This window comes from Cinclus cinclus, chromosome 4 (genome assembly GCF_963662255.1).
Source record: "Cinclus cinclus chromosome 4, bCinCin1.1, whole genome shotgun sequence".
Lineage (NCBI taxonomy): Eukaryota > Metazoa > Chordata > Aves > Passeriformes > Cinclidae > Cinclus > Cinclus cinclus.
This window is the reverse complement of record NC_085049.1, coordinates 38,840,789-38,863,412: the sequence shown is the minus strand read 5'-3', so window position 1 is coordinate 38,863,412 and position 22,624 is coordinate 38,840,789. Positions and strand designations below refer to the sequence as shown.

The window sequence follows — 22,624 nt, the reverse complement described above, 5'->3', positions numbered from 1 at the left end:
AGGATCTCCAAGAAATTATTCTTTTGGTGCAAAGAGCATATGTAAGAAATTAATATTGAGAATTGTCCAGCATATTTGCTTTTGCTAAGCAAACAAAACAATTTATTAGCTTTACTTGTTATAAGCAGTAATAACCTTCCCACACTAATTTTGAGTTTGATCTATTGAAGTTCTAGCACTTAACTGAGGATCTTAACTCAGAAGATTTTCTGTACAGCCAATGAAAGAGACAAATCTTCTAAGTGTGTTTCAGACGTTACATGTGAGCTCTTCATGTCATGGTTTTGTGGCATAAACCTCAGACAAGAAGCCAAGTTACTTGGGATGATTTCACAATGAGCAGTCAGATACAATTTTTGGTTACCTAATTTAACCAAATGCATAAATGGAAATGACAGCTGATGAATAAAGAACTGTGCATAGCTAATAAGACAGAGAACTAAGACAGAAAATACAAGCAAAATGAGAAAACAAGAAATCCTAACAAACCTAATGGTCTCTTTTTCTTCCCAGAAGTTCTTTCACTTTGAGTACTATAAATTTATTTAATTTACATTATGCATGAGTATATTAACTTAGAACTATCAAAGTGTATATACCAGCAATCATAACCAGAAAAATTGAGTAGTTTTTTAATTATTACAGAAATATCATGCCTGGCATTTAATGGAAGAATTCTGATGCTGCTCTATTAACTTGAAGAGCAGTGTGTGAGGATGATAGTACGAATCAACACTGACATCAACTGTGAAAACAGAGATATTTCCAACATAACTGAAAGTAACACAGATCATCAAGAATAAAACTGCTCTTCCTACCTTGTACATAGACTCTTGCTTGATGTTTATCTTTTCCTTTATAGTTTTCAGCTTCACACTCATAAAGCCCTTCATCTTCATACTGAATATTGAAGATTTTAAGAACTGCACCAGACATGCTTATCTCAGCAGAGGCTGGCAAGGGTTCAAGGTATTTACTCCATCTGAGTTCAGGAACCGGACTTGAAAAGGTACAGTAAAGTACAAATCAGCATGTTCAAGAACTGGCGGTTAAATTGCAGACTACAAAAAGAGCATTTGATCATGAAGTATGTGTTTTCATTCCCTGAAGTATGAAAGCAATTCATGCTGTACAATAACTTTAAAACACACTTACTTTCCAAGAGCAAAACACTCCAGTGTCACGTTTTGCCCCAGGAGAGCATACGTGTCCTTGAACTTCACCTTGATATCAGCAGGATATACTTTTGCCCCTAATATGAAAAAAGAGATTCTAAGAAAAGGCATGTCAGAAAGTTATATAGCTATTAAAATTTCCACAGTTGAGTAAAATTTTTCTTAGAATTCCAGACAAAATTCTTCTTTACACTGCATAAAGAGCCTGTCAATTCAAAAAGTCTGACTAAGTACTGAACTTTTACTAGTAAGGCATAGTTGTTTTACTCAGCAACTAGTTGTCTTTCCCTGGATGACAAATCCTAACATTTTTGGAAGAACTTCTAATAGCATTTGAAGTTGTGTGGGTAGACAAAAACCTTACTCTGTTTTCCACAGGTTTTTCACTGGATAGAATACTTTCAATTATTTTGAATTTAAGCTCAATTTTAACTCAATAGGGTAGGAAGGATAGAGCAAGCACATATACAGTTTAATGAGCATACAGGAATGTAAATATAATCAAATCACCCTACTAGTGATTGCTGTAGGAGCCCTGTAGCAGTTCTAGATGAAGATGGCAGTGTGAATACTGGAATATTTGGTAAAAGATCATTAACTTGAAATTATATAAATTCAATCAGTAATATGGAAAATTGTACAGATAAAAGGGTTGCTGAAAAATTGATGATCAGTTTATGAGAATCTAGCGATTGACGGTCTGAAGCTGCAAAAGGGAATTTGGTTCCTACTTGGAAAACATGCAGTCCTCCTGAAGAAACTGTAGCAAATAATCCAGTAACACAAAGCCACAGAGGTGTTTTAGGAGATTGACCAAGAGACACAAAGCTCTTAGGCCACCATTGGATAGGAAGTTACATCAGGGGAAAAGGATTTTCCTCTTTCATGGGGAATTTCTGGAGGAAAAAAACCCCATAAATCCTGAAGCTTTATTTCACTTACATGAAGTTTCTGCTTTACAGTTACACTCCTTTGAACCAATGCCAAGACTAGAAAAGATATTGAAGATTTTGGGATGGGATGTGGGGCTTATCGCATAAAGGAGATGGGGATTCTGGGGATAAGAACTCTGTTCTCAATTATTTGAAAGGAAGTTTGTGAATTAATCCACGAAGATTTCTTTCACGAAGTTTTTACTGTGGATGGGAATGATCTCTACCTCTGCATCCGAAACACCAAGTAACACTGTGTAGTAGCCATTATAATTCTTACAGAAATGAAAGTAGTTATGAATTAGTGAAATTATAATACAAACAGTTAAAATGCTGTGCTTGGTATTTCCAATAAATACTTACGATCAGATTGTGGAATAAGTGGAATAAATTTACTGAATACACTCTTTGTTATCGAAGGGCTGGACACAAAACATGAATAATTGCCCTTATCTGATGCTTCCACATTTGCAATGTAGAGATTGCCATTCGTCTGTGACACAAATCGTCGTTTGTCCAAAGCAATGAACACTGGGAACTCATTTAGAAGCCAGCGATAACTGAGGTCATCTGGAGGAAAATATTTTATTCAATATTAAAACCCAACACTATCAGTTATTTAAACCACATAATACTGTCTGCATATAAATCACTTGAGTCTGATTTCTAGGTTATAGATCTTTTTTTTTTGGAGAGGCAGCTACGTGAAAGAAATTTATACATGTCTCAACAGCCAGCTCATTCCTGTCTAAACACTGGGGCACTGCTGCTGTCAGTGCAGGTTAGTGAGGACCTGGCTACACTGTGCACACCTTGCCCTGGGCACAACCATCCCTCAGGAACTGGAGTGGGATGGGATGGGATGGGATGGGATGGGATGGGATGGGATGGGATGGGATGGGATGGGATGGGTGAGGCAGCTGAGCCTTGACCTTATGCAACTGAGAAGCTGGGAAGTTTTCACCAGTCTTGTGATTTAGACAAAACCTTAGAATATTTTAACTAGTAATAGGTCTAAATTCTTCAGGTCTTTGCAATGCTTAAACAGAGCATGAAAACTAAATCATTATTCCATTTTACAAGGTACAAGAGATGCTAACATGTCATCCCTCATGCTGGAACTTCAGATGTTTGAGATTATGGGTATAATCCCTGCAGACATCTTCAGTAACTAATGATAGGAGAAAGTCGGTTCCAGAGAATACATAACCTCATTTCTGGGGGTGCTTCTGCTGTTCCATGATTTTAACAGAAGCTCATGACCATAGCAGTTGAGGTGATTTTACCAGGTGGAATGAATGGTCAACACATGGTCAACAACAAATATATTCAAAACAGAAACCCAACCTAAATGGTGATTCTCAATCTGCACAAAAGTTACTGTTTAAGTCAACATAAAGGAAACATGCAAAAATAAATGCTGATTTATTTTTTACTCTTTTCTTTTTGAAAAGTTTACAACTTTTCATTGAAAATGAAGCACTTTCAGCTGAATTACCTGGGTAGTGGTAAGGGGGCTCACAAAGAAGCACTGCTCCAACACCTTCTCGTACTTTAACCTCATAACGTTCCTCAGGTGGAAAGGGATCCAGATCTAGTTTTTAAAAAAGCAAGGGGAGAAGAATGGGGATTTTAACTACAGTAACTTTATATTATTATCATTACTTTCAGTCCTGCGGAGAAAAATATTTTTAAAAATAGATATTTATCAGTTTCAAGCTATCATTTCACTATTGCTTACCTCTTTAACCTATTTCAGTTTACATAATGTAACACTGTATATTAGGATTCTGTTCAGTACACTATCAACATTCAGCTCATGCAGCCAGTGAGCTGGTAGGCATAAAACATGCCTCAGACTGTTCTGGTTTTATTGGTTTATTTTTTTTTAATCGTATTGATTATTCAGGACTGACATGACTGAAGACTGCTTTAGGTATAAATAAACATCCCACAAATGGACTGTTGATGTTTTCTCCATTAATAGGAAGTAACAACCTGGCCTTCTTTTTTTTTTTCCCCTAGAAGATACACTGAGTAAATACAGACTAAGACTATATCAATAATGATATGATCCATCAGCTCATTACAGCTTCTGACTTTTCCCAGTATTTGTGGTCACACAGTCTCACAAGTACTATCAGAAAGCTGAACTTTTCACTACATGTGTTATCTTATACAGCAAGGAGTTAGTTCTACTTATGGAGGGGCACCAAACCCTTAGTGGCAGGTCACCCAGGGCTTTGTGAATGGACCCAGTTAGAGTGGGTTCCTTTTTTTGGGATTCCTTCTTTTGCCATCTTATGATAAAATATATCCGAGGAGAAGGTAACTTAAGGCAAAATAAAACAAAAATCACAAACACTGTCTTAAGTCCATAAAATTTCACTTAGCCTTCATTTAGTACATCATCTTTTTACAACTCATGTATTTGGTGATATGTAGGTCTTCGTAAAACTAGCTCATGACTGTCAGAAGTTGACAGAAATTTCTCCCAGCGGGGCTTACTCATTGCAGCCTAGGAGTCAGCGCATACTTTACTAGCAAGTGCTGTGCCTTCCTCCTGCAGTTCTGTTTGCATTGCACCTCATCACCATATGTCCTCACTCAAGCCTTTCTTCTGTGACTATTTCCCCTCAGGTCCCACCATGATTTTAAAAGAGTCTGAACGTTATTATCTCCAGATCATGAGTCTCTTCAATTAATAATTTAACAGTAACTCACTGGGCAGGCTATGTTATGTCAGCTGAATGCTGAAGATTATAAAATGCTTACAAATTTATTTTGTGTCTGTCTCTGCAGACTAAGGCACTTAAGATACTGTTTTTACAAAGTAATACAGATACAGCACACATTAGCAGAATACACCGCAGTGTAAAACATTGGGCATTCCTAGCTAACCATAGTCTCTCTATATTCAACATAAACAACAGCTTACATCCAAAACTCAGTGTGGCTTCACTGCTTCTGACAGTTCCAAAGAGATTTGATACTACACAGACATATTTTCCAGCATCCCTTGATTTCTCTGGATTATTGATAACAAGTCTGCCTCCCACCATACTGTAGCGCTCCTTTGTTAAATCAATATCCCAGTTGTTCAGTTTCCACCTATTTAAAAAGAAAAGCCACATGTAAGATTTGGCCCCAAAAAGCAAACCTGGTGAGAAATATGATGTGAAAATAACTCATAAATTCTGACAAACTATGCAGCAAGTTATTAATATACTTACATACAAGTTTTAAGTTTTCCTTCAGCAAGAGACACAGATTTGAACTCCAGAGGTCTTTTAAACATAACAATGCCACTTCTTCCTTCTTAGAGATGGGATATAGTTTGTTGAAACATGGTTGCTGGTCAAGCAGTAAGAGATGCTTGAGCTGGCTTGGAATGAGCTAGCCACTCACCAAACACACAGATTTCAAACATATTTCAAATAAATATCTAAAATCAGACAGGATAAAAATGTACTCCCTCTGCACTTTTAGAGTTTGGGTAATGAGAGATTTTTGTAAACCTGCTGCAGATAATGAAAATGTTTTATAAACATAATGTGCCAGTAAAGTTAGTGCAAAAACTGTAGCATGCTTCATATAAGAGCTACTTACTACTACTTCAGTAAGTTGCTGGACACACTTCCCTTAGTTATGGTGAAACCCCACAGCTAATTCATTGAATTACCACGATTTTCACTTGAGGGATTAAGACAGAAACTGGCAGCCCAGTTCTGACTGATTTATACTTATTTTAAGAAATGTTAAAAAACACAGAGTGGGTACCAGTATGATTTATATTCCTGTTTATTACTGTGTCCACAAGAGGGAGCACGTAACCTTAAAAAGGAACTGCCTGGTTCCTATGCACAAATAGCAAAGATGCAACTTTAATAAATTTAAAGATCATAAAATTATTTCCGCATAAATATTTACATTTTTCATAAAGTGAGATGGTAATTAGTATTTGAAAATGACAACACACATACCACCTGTTCATTCATTATTGAAGACATACCAAAATATGCAGAGTTCTCATTTGGAGGTGGAACTTTCAATTGTCATAGAAAGAAACAATAGCAAGAGTGGCATGAACAGCAACAACAAAATAATATTTTAAAAAATCTAATTAAATAGAAGAATTTTAAAGATGCAGCAAATAGCATTTTGATCTTACAGAATTTTAGGGGTATCACTTCAGTCCTGTGAGACATACTATATGTCTCTGTTCGAAAAAATAATATCCTCTGTTCAGAAATATCTAGGTATAAATGTCCTGAGGACAGCACATCCTGCATTGAAAATGGCAGAAAGGACTTATTTACCTCTGAGATAGAAGAATTTTGCCTCAGTCACTGTTAGAAGGCCGAGATTAAGATAACATATTGAGGTATACTAAAAATAATGTGCCAGGAAAGAAGAAAAGCATCCTTGTTCTGTACTGCAATTACCATCACATCACCTATCAGTGCCAAATGTCAGATCTGTTCCTAGACAGAGAAGCTCTGGAGGTGCAATGAAATTCTTTGAGAGCAATTTTGCAAGTTCAGACTTTGCTCAGCCCACAACAGAAAAAGAAGAATGACAAAATTTATTTAGTCTGTAATCATCTATGGATGGTGTATTTACAGTCTTGTAGACAGGGTTGGGGGAGTCTCTGGACCAACTGAAAGGGATGGGGAAGTACATCAAAGGGGTCTCAAATCTTAGCATATGTAATCTCTCTACACTTTCCAAGCACAGCAAGAGGAAGTAAGTGCAAGAAAATGTCATGTAGCAGGATCATATTCAAAATGTGGTTCTGTACAGGTAGACAACCCGTTAGCATATTTTTAAAAGTGGCAATAAAGATGAAATAAGCTGTTTTGATGGAGGAATGCCACCACACTTGACCAAAATACTGTAAGAGATTAAAAAGAATAGCCAGCAGACTTGATTTGTTTTTTTTCTGCTCCAGAAACCATTGTAGGAAAACATGTAAGTGAGTACTGGGGGCGGGTCATAGGGTAATTTACTGAAATGTGCTGGAATTCAAAATGTAAGGAATTCTCAGAGCATTGAACCTGTGAGCCAAATCTTAAAATTACACACAGTTAAGTAGAGATAGGTATAGCTTTAGAGTTTAAAGCATAGAAAAAATAAACGAAAAGTTTAAGAGTGCAGCAACGTAAGTTTGTGTGTCAAAATAGGATTGGCTAAGAAAGGTCACACTGTAATTCAACAAAAGTTTTTAGTATTGGTTAATAACATAAACATCTTTGTTGGCAGTGTTTTATTGGTTAATAAATCCTTAAAAAACCTTGTAACCATGTCTTGTGACTTGTGACCCATGCTGTGAACATCTGACAAACTTACCATTTTTACCTGTGTGAAACATAAAAAAAATAAACCACAATTGCTAAAGCAACTCAGAAGTCCTTCTCTATGCTTCATTCAAAAAAAGAAAAAAATCCCCACAAAAAAATGTAACGTGGGAGCAATAAACCTGCCCTTAAAAGACGCAACGTGAGAGCAATAAACTCACAGGGTAATTTACTGAAATTGATCTCTTTTGCTGGCAAGATATTGTGTCTGTCCTTAGTACGATGACAGCAGTTTTCTACCTATGATCAGGTTGCAATTTAGTCACAGTCTTAATACTGATAATATTAAGCACATTTCTCCTTACACAATGAGCAGATAATGGCTGACAAATTCATATGAATGCACAACAAAGCATTGCCTTCTACAATACTATAATTATTGTGCAAGAAGTCACGTGGGAATCTGTATTAAAACTAAATGAAATGTTTTTCAGAATGAAGTTTTTCATGTCTTCAGTAGCATAATTGACACGTTCTTGATCACTGCTCTGCAACACAGTGGATGCAAAAGCAACATGGGATGTAGAATATTCAGGTTCAACAATCAATATTTCTCCTTTCAAAGCAAAATAGAATTTAAAAAGCCATTCTGAATCAAAAAAGAACAGAGACTCAAATCTCAGTCAACCTCAGCCTAAGCAGGAAAGACAGCCTCTTATTTTTTTTTTTAATGTCACGGGTTTTTTTAAATTTTCATATGGAACGGTATTTCTTTCAAAAGCTGAAAATATTTAACACAATATATTGTTTTTAATACTGATTAGACATTCTGTTAAATTAAATCAAGGTTGAATCTTACTCAAAAATTGTGTATCTCTTCATTTTTTCCTGCCTTGAAGACTTGTCTCCAACCTTTTAAGACAGTCAATCATTTAATAACACAATCTGAAATAGCTGCCACATAAAATATGCAAGATCTGACAACCAAAACAGGACATGTTACCTGTAAGTAGGAGAAGGAACTGCTCGAGCTCTGCAGTTCATTGAAACTTGTCCATCTGAAGATTCTTCTGGATAGATGGTATCAATAGGTTGCTCCTCAAAAACAGGTCCAAAACCTTTGTTTCCTTCCTCTGAAAACAGAATGAAGTTTCAAAGTAATCACTTTTTAACTAGCAGTCAAACTGAAGATGAATTTGCATCACACAATCAAGAATCAAAATGTGAAGGCAAAACAGTGAGTCACCTTAAATTCTATGTGCTTTAGCAAAACTGGAGCAGTTTGGGTAACAAAAGTGCTGTCTGTCCTTCACTGCCTCCTGAGAACCAAAGTAGCTCACACTTTGCTCCTCTAATACTACCTTGTGTGCCTTCTCTGATGAAATTAATTATTTGTCACTGCTTAGGCCAAACATGGAGATAATTAGGAACTGAGGTTATGTCCCTTAGAAATACAGTGAAACCAACTTCACAGAGAACAAAAAATTCTGATCAAAAAGGTCCACATCCAAAACAACTACACATAGTTATTCCTGATCTTATAGCCTAATCGTCTCCAATGATTTTATGTATTTAGAAAGAATCTTTACTACATTAAACAAAAAATCCCCTTCTGTTGGGTATTAAAGGTAAAAATTACATTACTTCCAGATCACACCTGTCTTTCCTTTTAAGCTGAGGTATGTATTAGCTTCTGCACTCCAAAATACAATTTTAAAAAAGGTCCTTCACTGAAAATAATTTCAGTTTGCATAGTCTAGCACTTAAAGGTGAATTAATGTAAAACAGGTTTGAACACAAAATGTATTTTTTAATCTTTATGCTTCATTTGTGGATGGTGTTGTAAAGTTGGTAGGGTCTGCCCACCCCTGCTGCACTCCCTTCTCCTTTATCTCCTCCAAGCCTACAAGCTTGCTCTCTGGAGTCTAAGAAGCAAGACTAAGAGCAAAGGTGGAATGTTCTGGGGACATTCTTCTCAGTAAATCCAGGATGTAACAGGCATTTTTTAAAAACGCCAAATACGCATTCTAGGTACAGAATGACTTTGTGAGGAGGCAGTGGATGCTCCATATAGATAGAATTTGAGACAACAGTTTAGTAATTCTCACAGGTGTCTGCTGAGACTGAAATAACAGTATGGACACTTGTAAGCAAATTCATGTGAGAACAAAGGCGTACATGACTGCTAACAGGTTCACTTTTCATTCAAGTTCAGAGCCTTGCTCCAAATCCTAGAGATGCCAGACACTTGTAAAATGACTGCAAGAATATTGTAATACAAGGGGAACCAACACAGTTTTCAGAGATGGCTGAATAATTTAACTCAAAAGCAATGATTAAGGACGGAAATGATTTTCAAAAGCAATGGTTAAGGATGAAAAAATTCTAACATTTTGCAGTAGTTTCTCTGCTGCCTATAGAAATTTGCTACATCTAGTAATTTAAAAAATCTCCGATCAGTAAATTGTCCATGTAAAAGATGAATGTTCTTGAATCAAATTATGACTTTGTACTCATGCCTTTCAAAGTCCTGTGTTTGGTCAGAAAACATTTTTAGACTAAATTAGACAGTTTTTAACAAACCTATAAAAGAAGAAAGAGTGTATATATATATATACACACACACATAAAAATACTCTTTATGCAGATATATTTTTTTATTTTTTCTAAATTCCTTATTCATAGATGGACACTGGATTATAGCACTAGAAGAAGACTGTTTGCGGATAAAAAGTAAGTTCCCTTTTGACTTCTGGGGTAAAAAAATCACCATTTCCCTTGAGGACAGGAGCAGATATAGAAGATATTGTTATGCTCTGAGATACATGGTCAGGCAACTTAATTTTGAAAAACTAATTCATGTAATGAGAAGTCTTTTAAAGAAGCAAAGAGCAGCTAGAAAGGCAGAGCTTTCGAAAAATGATCTGCTTTCTTTCATATTTTAAAGCACAACATAATATAAAAATCTACATATTGCTAGACCAAAAGTAGAACTAATTTCAAACTGACAAGGCAAGATTCACGTACTTGCTCAGAGACTGGAATGACTAAGCCAGAAACCTGATGGCATGTTCTGAGTGGTTCTTAAATATGAATACAGAATAACAACAACCTCTAGCAGCAAATACCCATATCGTATGCAGCTGACTCTTCACCTTAGGACTCAAATGATGTTACAGAGCACTTAGGCATTTCATGGCATGCATTTTTAATGCTGCCAGAACTATTAATTATAGAGTGAATACCTGCTTCTCACACCTATCAAATGTGCTTTATAAAGGCATTTCTGCTGCAATCTATTATGACACCGGTTTCAGGTGTCTTTCTGAGCAGAATAAGACGTGCACACTGAATTTCAGGTATGGCAAACAATAAATGTTTCATTCTCAGCCACAAGGTGAACGTGGACCAGTGATATGAAACAGCAAATGAGAGAAAAGAGAAAGGGGTTTTGAGAAGATCTGCAAGAAATGTTCACACTTTAAGTGAAGTACCATGACTGTGTGACAAAGTTTGGAGAGTGACAAAAGGGAAGACTAAGAGTACAAGGAAAAGAAACCGCTCACTGAAGTTGTGCCTACATGAAAAAGAGAAGTAGAGAAAGAAGAATAAAATGGATGCATTAAGCAACTGAGGATGCAATGAAGAGCACAATTCCTATGTTTGAGTCCTGCCTTAGACAAGAAGATGGACTATCTGACCTCCCAAAGAGTGCCCCATGCTTCGGGCAAAATTCTTGTGATTTTTTTTTTTTTTTAAATTGGGGTAAAAGTTATCATCTGACTATTAGAGGCATTCTTCAGTGAATTCTGAAAACAACACCCAGACCTTTCAATAGTGCTAAAAAGTATTAGTAAGTCTGTGCAAAGGTCAAGAAAATATTTTCTCAACTGATGAGATTACATATCCTGTATAAGAATCTTTCCCTCTAGAAGGTGGTCCTGTCATCTGTCCTCTAAGTGACATTTTCTAATGAGTCTTCACCTTCTCTTTCTGCTTCCTGTACACCTATCTATTTCCTTGGCACTTAACATTGCCAAAAGTGGCTGCCCTAGACAGTGGTTGGGTGTGAGTATTGATCTACCCTGAAGTGTTGTATCTGGTTACGTATTCTAACATGAAAGAGGGACAAAGATCTGTTGACATGGTACACGGCTAGATTAATCTTGAGTGCTAAAGGATGCTGAACATAAAAGTCTTGAAGCCATTCATTATCAGTTTAACTAAGTTGTCAGGCTCTGCACTAGCCTTGCAAGGCCAGAAGCCATTTGATATTTAGGAGTAGATCTTGTACTGTTTTCAATATCTCAGAGAAATGAGGACCCGCTCATGTCTGAGAAGCTCACACTCAGAAACAAGATAGTCTGGGAATGAGCCAAAATATCTCTACCAGGCATGCAAAAACATAAACAGGGCACTTCCTCATTTCCACACATGAGCACTGTGATCACCAAACGTATTATGATTATTTATCTATGAATTTCAGACACTCAGCAGTAGCACAAAATGGTCTTCTAAGATCCAAGCAGGGACAAAGGCAGACAAGGTAAACAGGTACTAAGTATTTCCATCCACTTCTTCTATTTTGTAAGAAAGTTATTCTCTCTCTTTAGGAAATGTGAATAATTCTGTATGTTGTGATAAAAAGCTTAAAATAATGTAGATCCTAGCCCTCAGTTCAGAAATACCTTTCTGAACCTACTGTTCTGGAAAATGTCCAAGCATTAATAATTTAAGATTTGGGGGCTTGATCGTTTTCCTTAGTTTTCTCAGTCATGCGGGAAAAGTTGTACTTGGCATTTATGGGAAGCTTATGTGCTGAAGCAGTAATGTGTTCATGTTGAAAAAGTCGTAATGTAGCATTACCATGATGGAGAAGAGAGGGTACATCCTAAGTGTAAGTCATCAATATGCTAAAGGGAAATAATTTTTCAAGAGCCAGTAAGCACTCAAATAGAAAAAGTAACCACTCCAGCACTCCCACTTCATATTATATGAAAGACTAAGATTGTCTTTGGGAAGGCTGCCTCTATTTTCCTGGACCCAAGGGAGCAGGAGAATATACTTCCAATGTGCCAGTGAGGACACTGAAGAGCCACATAGTTACTGATGTAGTTTCTCCTTCACAACAAGTTTCCAGTATAAAAAGCTCCAGCCCCTGGCAGAGCAAGTTTCTCCACTTGTGTCTAACAGGGTACAGTTTTTCTTGTTTTCTCATACTGCCAAGACAAACTTCAGCCAATACTAATTATTTTATTTTAAACATATTCTCACTTGCCTATTCAGTATTTAAATTTTAAGGTGGCTCTCCCTTAAAAACCTAGGCGTTACTTTGAAAGTGACTGAAGAGTCTAGCATGTTGATCCCATGGAAAGCCAATTAGGGATGAAGCTAAAGTGCAGTATTCTGCACACTCTCCCCACATAAGTCTCCCTGGTGAAGATGAAATACCAGCAACACACTCAGAAACCCAGCATGCTGTCTAACAGCATCCCCATGTACTCATCAAAACAACTGCCTTGCATTGAGAGGGTCTGCATCTTACTGTCTTTCTTGCCTTATCAGCCTTCTCTGAAGTTTCAGTTTCCAGTGATTTTTGGAAATTTGCTGCCTAGAAAGTAGAAGGGCTTTTGACATTTTTGATTCTGGACTATTGCCTCATTTTGCACAATTCCTAATAGTTTACTAGAATGACAAACTGCCTCCTACAGCATGATCTGACTCAGATACTGTCTGGCTCTGCACTAGCAAATCCCAAGGTAAAAAGTAGAACAGTTTTATGAGAAAGAAATTAACAGAGGAACATTTTTCACCATTGATTCCTTTCATAGCCAAATGCAATCTACTATCCATTAAGCACAGTAAAATACAGGTCTTTTCAGCTTTTGATTAGTCTTTTGGAAGAACAAAACAAGTTGTAGCTGAAAAACACTCTTAATTCTTTTGGTGATAGATTTGTATTCCAAGTGAAGATACACTTTAGTTTACTGATTTATATGGGAAGTAGCAGATTACAGAAAAGTTTGAAATTCAGGCTTAGCAACAAGACATGAATCTAATGGGGAGTAGTGAAAGGCAACTTGGAAGTGTGTTGGAGAAATGTCAGGGGGAAGTGGAGAAGAGTCAAATATTATCAGTAATAGGCATGAAATAATTTTTTTGGCAGTGGACTGACAATCACTGACATGTTCCCTGAGGAGTGATTTGCTGTTCTCATTTGCCCTGCACTACTCAAAGTGCACTCTGAAAAACAGCCCTTGTAATAACTGTCTGCTCTATCAGTAAGTGGAAGACTGAATTCTTCATGGCTTTTTTACCAGTTTATATCTGCAACACTACATTTCAAGCATTAATTTACCCGGAAAATAAATACTGCTCCTGTCTCATTGCAGAAGATGATCTCTGCCTGTAATTCTAATGCCCTGTTTCATAAAATCTTTGCTTCCCTTCAGTTAAGTAACTGTGCATTCACCACTGATGAAAAATGGCCAGTCAATGCAATATATCTCAATTTCTGCCTTTGATTACCACAAAATAGAACAGAGTAAATTAATCAAGGTGTTTACTCCAAAAAAAACCCCCTATATTTCTAAAAACATTTCACTTTGGGAAATTTTTCTAGAATTTCCTGCAGAGAGAAAAAAGAAATTTTGAAAACAAATAAAATCCCTCAGCTTTTAGGGTCTCAGAATAACTGTCATCACTTCAGGCCCAATTCTGAACATCTCAAGTCAGTGCAGCTTCAGGTTGCTAGATCTCTGCTCCCCAAATACTTCTAGGTGTTAAAATCTGAAAGCTCTCAACGCTTAGTCAAATACATGAATTCTGAGTACTTTGAGGTTTTTTGGCTGATATCTTTGAACTTGGGTACACCCATAGGGTGAGACATCTCAAAAGACAATGAATCTGCAGGCTATCAGTCTCCTTGGTTCAGAGCAGTTAATATAATGGTAGGTCTGTTTAGGAAGCATGGTCTGCAAACGCCTAGACTACAGAGTCACAGATGAGTTTGCCAAAGGCAATTTACAGAGTAGAGCCACCTAGAACTGTGGATCCAGCACCCCCTAGAACTCTGGATATAGCATCACAGAAGGCAAGAGGAGATAAATACACTTCCAGACAAAGTGTGTTTTGCTAAAAACTGCTAAAACAACTTCTTAAGTACTCTGCTTTCAACATCTGCTTCCAATTAACTTGTCTCCACTCTGGAATTTCGTCTGTCTTTTTACTTAAATAAGAACTCATGATCTTTACTCAAAAACCATCCCCAGTTTACACATCTTCCATTACTGTTGACACTGCCAGCATTCCCCTTGGTAACATCATGTGTGGAAGAACACCTCCTAGAACCTGACTTGATCACTCTACTTGCGCTCCTTCTTTCCCCTCAGTATCTTTCACTTTTTAACCACACTGAGAGCACTTTCAAGCAACCTCTTATATTTCATACTGGTTACTGCAGATACATATTTTCTGGATACAATAGCATTTTCATCGCCAAGAAATATATTCAAAAGGAAAATTTGCTAAGACTGCCAGCAGCTCTCACACCCATTTGAAATGAGACACCCTCCAGCAAGATTCAAGTGCTGGGGCTGAGCAAAGACTGCAACAACAGATCTACATAACCAGATGGGCACCATAAACCCTAGATGATAGAAGCAGATTTCCTCTGCACTCAAAAGGTTATTTAATGATTTATGCTAAGTAGAGCAGGTCCAGAAGCAGAGAGTGTGTGCACTGCTCAGTCTTGCAGTAATACACTGGCAGTTACAAACATCCTCTGATTACATAAAACTATGAATCTTCCACATTGGAGGGCAGTGCCATGCCTTTAGAGATGGTCAGAGATATTAACTTTGGCTTTTGATGAAAAATTCAAGCAAGTATTTATTCCATACCAGAAGTTAGGAAATTTCTCTGAATGGTAACAACACTATTATAACCTTCCCTGGATTCACAATCCTTCACACCAATGGCTCCTATCTTGTTGTGGGAATCTAAGAGTGCCAAGAACAGTCCAGTGAGAGATCAAGTGAACCTTGCTGTGACAGTGTCAGTGGGTACTCACACTGCATGCAGCATCATGATAACCCACTTTGCTCTTCTTATGTCATTTAGTTGTGACCCTCACAGCACACAGCCTTCCAATGCCATTCTCAGGCACTTCCCAGCAGCTACATTCTGGTCCCAAGGTTTTGGTTTTTTGATAATGGGCACAACACTGATGTGCAGAATACACAATAACATTAATCATTCCATCCTGCCTGTCAATTACCTGAACATTTTGTTCTCCTGGATTGACTCACCCCTTTTTATCTGTCAATGTCCAGCACTTGTTTGGCTACTGCAGCCGATTTTTTTGTTTGATGTCAACAGGTCCAGAACAAAATCACATGTGTAGCATTACTGATAGCACTTCACAGTCTTTTTTTTAATTATTATTTTTATTCTTTCATTAAAAGCCCAGTATTGAATGAAAGTGGTGAGTTGAAAGTTTTAATTTTGGTGCTATCAGCAAGCCTCATATCTGAACAAAGAAAAAAAACTTTTGAAACACACAGCAAATATACTGGGAAGGTATTTATTTTTATTAGGCATCAGTAAATCCTCCATCAAACTCAGACATGGAGCAAAGAACAGCATTCAAAACCACAGAATAAAGTAATGTTCCTGCTACACCAGAAATCATTCCTGTGAGCTCTGGACTAATTTCTTAAAGGCTATGAGCTTAAATCACAGTATAAATCAGAATTTTTGACTCAATAATGAAGAATATGGTCTCATGGTAGTGAAATTGAGGCAATGCCTGAAATGATATCCCAGATCAAGCAAGTCTGTGACCCTCAAAGTAGGGAAGACCCTAAAGCCTACCTTGAAATGAACCAAAACAGTAGTGCACAATCTTTGTACTTTTCAAATACTGGTTGATATTTTGTGCATGCTCTGTTTACACTAACAGTAAAATTCATCCCAGCAATCAAAAACCAGCATTCATTTAAATTGGCATGGAAATCTGAAACAAGCTTTGTTTGGAACAGTTAGAATTTTGCCTTTTCACAGACCTCATTCTATCTCTTAAAATGGAGCTAAAATTTCAATTGCAAACATTACTCTAAATGCAGATGCTAGAAATATGACTCCAGAATCTTTTATTATTTATGGCCCCACCTCTATTTATGAAAAAAATTGTAATTTTTAATAAAAAATTGAAGTCAGAACATGCGGAACTACCTCACTGTATTATGAAAACTACCACTACACTGACCTTCTGGAAAATTATGAATTCTAGATGGTGTCAATAATACAGAATTCTGTTTTTCATTATTTCTAAACTTTTTGATCATCTGTGCACAATAGACAATTGATCTACTTTTTATACTCTAGAGGAAGATTTCATCCCATGTATCAAATTAGACAAGGCCAAATTTAAAGTCCCGATCTGCCTTTTTTCAAACTTTTTATTATGGCAGCCATTCCAATAAATATGCTTCCTGCCAGTTTCATTGTTCACATTTAGTAATCTGTTGTATCTACACAAATAAATGGAAGTCATACAAACATTCTGCTTGTCCTTGAAACATATTAAACTAACAACAGTTATTTTAATGAATTAACACAAATGATCATCTTACCTGCCAGGGAGTAGGCAAAACAGGGTGTAATAAGATGATAGACGAAAAACCAAATGGTTATCTTCCGTTCAGCCATTATCTCAAAAGGAATTGTGCACTGCAATGCCATCATTCAGAGAACTAATAATACCTGTTACAGAGAAAGAAGAGAGAGTGAATAATTCTGACACAAGGCTTTATCTCATATCACATTTGGCCTGGCAGATTATGTGACTAAACTGAATATTTAAGAGTCAATACAGGAGAGAATATTTTGAGTAATAAATGCATCATCAGAATTTCTGGATCAAATTAATTATCTCTACTATTCAGAGAGCACTCTTTTTCAGAGTACTCAGATTTTCTGGTGATAGTATAATATGGTAAATGTTAAGACTTAACCTTTTTTGCACTTCTCTTCTGGATTCTATCCTGCATCTCAGTAAATATTACATTTCAATTCATGACTTCAAAGTCTGTAAAGAGAAGACTACAGTGAAAGTGCATGCATCTCTTTCAGAATAATTTTGTCTAATACATCACTATTTTAAACTTTCAATATACAATTAATGGTTGTAACTGTGGCACGGGAGTTCTGCACTACTTAATTAGTGGTTTGTTTTAGTCTTGTTTGTTTTTACTTGGAGCCAGGATTAAAAAAACACAGTAGAAACGGGGTTTTTTGTGTGTTTGGTCTTGGTTGTTTATTAAATTTTATCAGAAAGTATAGAGCGATCGATAGAACTTCTAGCTTCTTGCTAGAAGCGAGGAAAAATGGAGGAAGATGCAGCTGTTACAAGGTCTTTTAAAGCCTAATAGAGAATTAACAGTTATATTGTTTATACTTCTGACTCAGTAACTAGATTTCCATGGCTTTTAGTGTGACACTGATTGACCAACCAGAAACTACTACTTGCAACCCATGAAGAAGAAGAAGAAGAAAGAAGAAAGATGAAGAGACAACACCCAAAATCTTCCATGTTGTTCCCATACCTATTACTATACTATAAAAACCTCAGATTTATAACCCATCACCCTGTGAAAGCACACACTTCTAGTTCACTACACACTCATGATTTTAACTTCACTCAAATTTAGAAGCCTTCTCCAAGGCCCTAGGTCAAAAGCACTGCTCTCCAGGGGGTCAGTCCCTGAAAGCACAGAAAGATTAAAACCTCCAGGTTTCTGGGATCCAACAAATGGTCCTTCACAAAGGTGGTTTTATTTTTATAAGTTTCCTTTTAAATACTGAATATAATTATTATTGCAATGTTGTTTTCAAAGGCGTCTCTTTTCCACATGGGAGAAACTCCACCTGTATATATACTAAAACCAAGCTAAAATGCATGCAGCTTCTTTTAAATATTCTAAGATCTTATAAATTATTTTTAAGACACTTCTGTAAGATTTGTTACTATTTTCAATCAGAGTATTTTGCTAGCTTTTTGTTTCTTGCTGGGGACTATTATCTGCTTCTTTAGGGAAACGTGTCATCATGTTTGCAATGTGCAATTCTCTACGTTTTTTTGATGGATTTCTTGACATGAATATATAAATACACCCTTTACATACATCATACCTCATTCTTGTTCCTTCATTGGTTCTGCTCTAGTACTTGTTAAGAATTTTACACAAAGCAAGGCTTCCAGCTTATCACTGACAGGATACGGTATCTCAGGCACATGCTGGTATCATCCATGATATTCATTTTGTTACGATTTCATTATAACATACGCTTATACATACTTAAACACCCTTTGGTAAAACCCATCTCAGGACACAGTGCATGCTAAAAAAGAAGACTTGTAGATCAGGGACATTGTTTAGTGGTAGACTTGGGCAGTTCTGAGTTAGCAGCTGGACTCAATGATCTCAATGACCTCTTGAGATCATTTTCCACCCTAAATGATTCTGTGATTCTAATAATGTATTGTCACTTTTTGCAAGATGTAGTCTCAATGCTCCTGCTTTCCAGCCTCCCACACCAGGAATTGATGACTCTGACAGTGATGTCCACTTTTTACCATGACTCCTGCCCTTTCCACATTAAAATTTTTACTAAATTGTTCACTTCCAAAATCCAGATATTTTAGACCTTGTTTTGAAACTGCCCTGTTTCCTACCTCCAACACCAAGAAAAAGGAAATTTTAAATTACAAAGCACAAGTACAAATACACTTGACTCCCTTAGTATGGTTGGGATAAATCCTGCCCCTATTACAGAGAGCCTCTCATCTGAGCTGCTGCTGGACATGCCTGCTGCAGTGCATGTCTCTCACACCTCCCCCTGAGGTGGCCAGGAATGTGTCTTGACCACTGGGGCCTTTTACTTGTCCCCTCTTTCTCAGAATAATGCTAAAATGTTCATTTGAACATGCTTCAAATTGTGAACTTTCCTCAGAACAGAGTTTTAGGAGTGTGTTGGTGAACTCATAATGAAGGAAAATGACATGAAATATCACAAGAAAATCTTCTGGCTCAGAAATTACAGGAGCTGTTGCATGTCACTTCTCCCCTCCCCCCCCCCCCCACCCCTTTTTAAGCAGAACAAATCCTTAATAAAAAGTTAAAAGCTGTATGACCCTACAATTATGGCTGTTACATGAAAACTGCTCAGCAAAACAAAGACAAGAGTTAAGCAGTGATTCCCCAGAACCAAGATTTATTTAGAAATATTCCCTAGAAAAAGGGTCCTACATTAGCAACAAACAAATATGCTTACTGTAGCTGGATCCAAGGAGAAAAATGTACTAAACATCTTTACCTTCCCACTTCTACTGGCACTAAAGTTTCTTCAGATTATGTCACTAAAAGGACATCCACAACTATTTCAGGCATCTACCTTGACCAACGTATGAATACTGTGTCTGTATGATTCATCCAGAAGACAGCAGTAAGTTAGATTAAGAAATGACTTTGTATACTTTTCCAGCAGCCACACCCTGGCTATGACATTCTTGTGATATGACACTGCCTTGCCCGAAACATTTATTTCCAAATGACATGAGTAAATTGCATGGTTATGCTGAAATAATGCACATAATGAAATAGCAAAGAAATAGGAACTCTTTAGGGAACAACGGTAATTACACAGCAGCTCATGGTGATAATAACTGTGTTCAAGTGTATTGATAGAGGAGACTGTTAAGAGCACTTTGTTCTCTGGCATTATGGTCATAGATGGAAGATCCCTCCTCCCTCTCTTCAGCAGAATCTAGGTTTGATTTTCGAAAGATACAATGTCCTCTAGTTCTCGAAAAATCCCTTTTTGTTGGCTCAGGGAAAAAAAAAATGGTTTGAACAATGGTTCCAATTGCAATAAATAAAAATTGTGTCAGTAAATGCTATAAATACTTCATTTTATTCAGAGATAAAAATATCCACCCTGCCAGGACTTAAATCCTTTCCCTACTCTCACTTGTTTCGGCTGAGTGGTTTCTGTATATATAGCACAGCCATCCCTCCTGATTCATCTCAGCTTGTGAGTGAGAAGCTGTTTCCCATCGCTCTGCTGAGTTTTGGCAGAACTGGCTGCTCTGAGATGAGACAGCATGCAGGATATTGCTGTGTGTGAGGTGGTGTAGCTGTGCACAGTGCTACCACCCAGCCGCCCAAGGAGTTGTCCTGGCAGATATGAGCTAGCAGCACTCGTGCCAGAGGCAGCACCATGGGCTGCAGTGCTCAGGCAGAACAATCTACTTTTGCTTTACAGTTCTCAACCTTTTTTCTTCGCAGAGTGAGAAGACTATTGCTGCCTAATTAAAAATAATTTCTAAGCCAATGAACAACCAAGTCACTTTTCTCCTCTGAAAAAGCAGAGTGACTACACACCTAGACAAACTTCCTTCAGTCTGCACAGTGTGTGGTCTTCTTCCAAACAAAGCATCACAATTTTAGCAAAAAGTAAGACATTTTAAAAATATGTAATAAAATGAGCAGGCATTTAACTGCAACCATGCCATGTTTAATTACTAATACTCATTAACACACCTAGGTCCCTTTCGACTGTTCAGTTTCCCCAAAGAGCCAGTCACCACTACAGACCCTTTGCTAGACTCAACAAAAAACAAGTTCTGGTGGGTGAGCTGTCTGGAGTGTAATCCTCCCAAAGGAGTTGGAAAAAACTGGGGCATTGGCTACTGAATGGGAAGCATGTTCAATTTTGAACACAGGGACCTACTGGAGTACTTCTGGAGGCTTGCACTCTCCTGATGTTTCATTAGGATGAGAGGTGTTCCCAGGACACAAGGATAAACCTGTCTATAGTACCCAATTTTAAGGACTGTTTAATTGCTCAAAATGCACTTTAGGAAAATGTCTGCATTTTCTGCTATATCCTGTGTGGCTTTCTTTAGATCTTCAGCTCACTTTGGCATTTAGTAAAGAGAAAAAGACACCTATTTTACAGCTATGGAAGCAAAGAGTGTTTTCCATCACTTCCCTGCTAAACCCAAACATGCAGATGACATCATCGTTTTGCAAGGACAGAAATCATTTTTAATGTAGACACAAAAAGAAATTACAAACAGCAGGTAACTGAAGTCAGTTGAATAAAGATTTTCAAGATCAAAGGCAGTACAAATAAGGTACATAATCTACCGGATTTGAAATCAAGAAGGGATAGGGACAGACAAGGGACTGCAGAGCAACAATAGGGGATGTTGAAGGGGTGAAGAGGAGACAAAGAAAAGACCTCAACACTACAGAGGGAAGGGATGCCATGTGGGACATGTAAGTCATCTGTGTGAAGGTGAAACAACAAACCAACCCAAAAGGGCTGATAGAAAAGAAGACAAAGAGGGAAAGAGACAAAGACATAGGTAGATGAAGGTGCATGAGAATTACCAGTTGCCCCTGTCAGTAAATCTTAGCATTTACCAGGGAAGAGCTTTCCTGAACCTTGCTTGTCAAGGCTTTCAGTGTGGAAGCACTGTGATTACTGCATCAGTTCCTGACATCCACTCCAGGCTCCAGACAGGAACCCCAAGTGCTGATGGAGAACAGGTCAGAAAAAAGTGTTTAGAAGCTCTGGCATAGTACACTTCACTAGAAGAGGTAAATCAAGATGCTTGTTATGATCCTCATTTCCTGGTATGATAATTATACACATTCAAGTTTTAGAATTGGTAGAGATTCCGTCCAGATTAGACTGTAAATAGATACAACAATATAGAAGAAATATGTGGTTCTCTACCCTTTTTCAAGAAATGAATATATATAATTGCAATAATTCCACTTGCAAATTAACACAGTGGCAAGTTATAATCAAAGTCTTTTAGGAGTCACACAATACTTCAGCCTAATCAGTGTTTTGTATTTGTTTTTACTTCAGATTCTTTCAGTGATTTTTGTAAGCATGTAATTGCTCCTCGTCTTTATTTTCTTAACAGAGTTGGCATTTTCTTCTATGATAAGTAACTCCTCACAAATCTTATTAGTTCCTTAGCATGCAGAAATAACATCATTTTGATTTAAAAAAAAATGGTGTACATTGCATATTATTTATTGTAGTACTTGCTGTCCTTTTCAGCTATTTTGGCATTTGCAAATTAATTTTGTGATCAATGAATGAGTTCTGACAATCTAGGTAAAAAAGTGCCATTAAA

General features: G+C 37.1%; 1 protein-coding gene across 1 annotated transcript in view; it reads right to left on the bottom strand.

Annotated features, from left to right (window-relative positions):
* The window catches only part of CNTN1 (contactin 1), a 72,085-nt gene extending 54,934 nt beyond the window's left edge, over positions 1–17,151 (bottom strand). The window contains 7 exon segments of the mRNA XM_062491142.1: positions 819–1,000; positions 1,156–1,252; positions 2,471–2,677; positions 3,606–3,701; positions 5,046–5,218; positions 8,408–8,537; positions 17,040–17,151. Of these exon segments, the coding sequence (XP_062347126.1) occupies positions 819–1,000; positions 1,156–1,252; positions 2,471–2,677; positions 3,606–3,701; positions 5,046–5,218; positions 8,408–8,537; positions 17,040–17,151 (997 nt within the window).
* Positions 17,152–22,624: the final 5,473 nt, after the last annotated feature.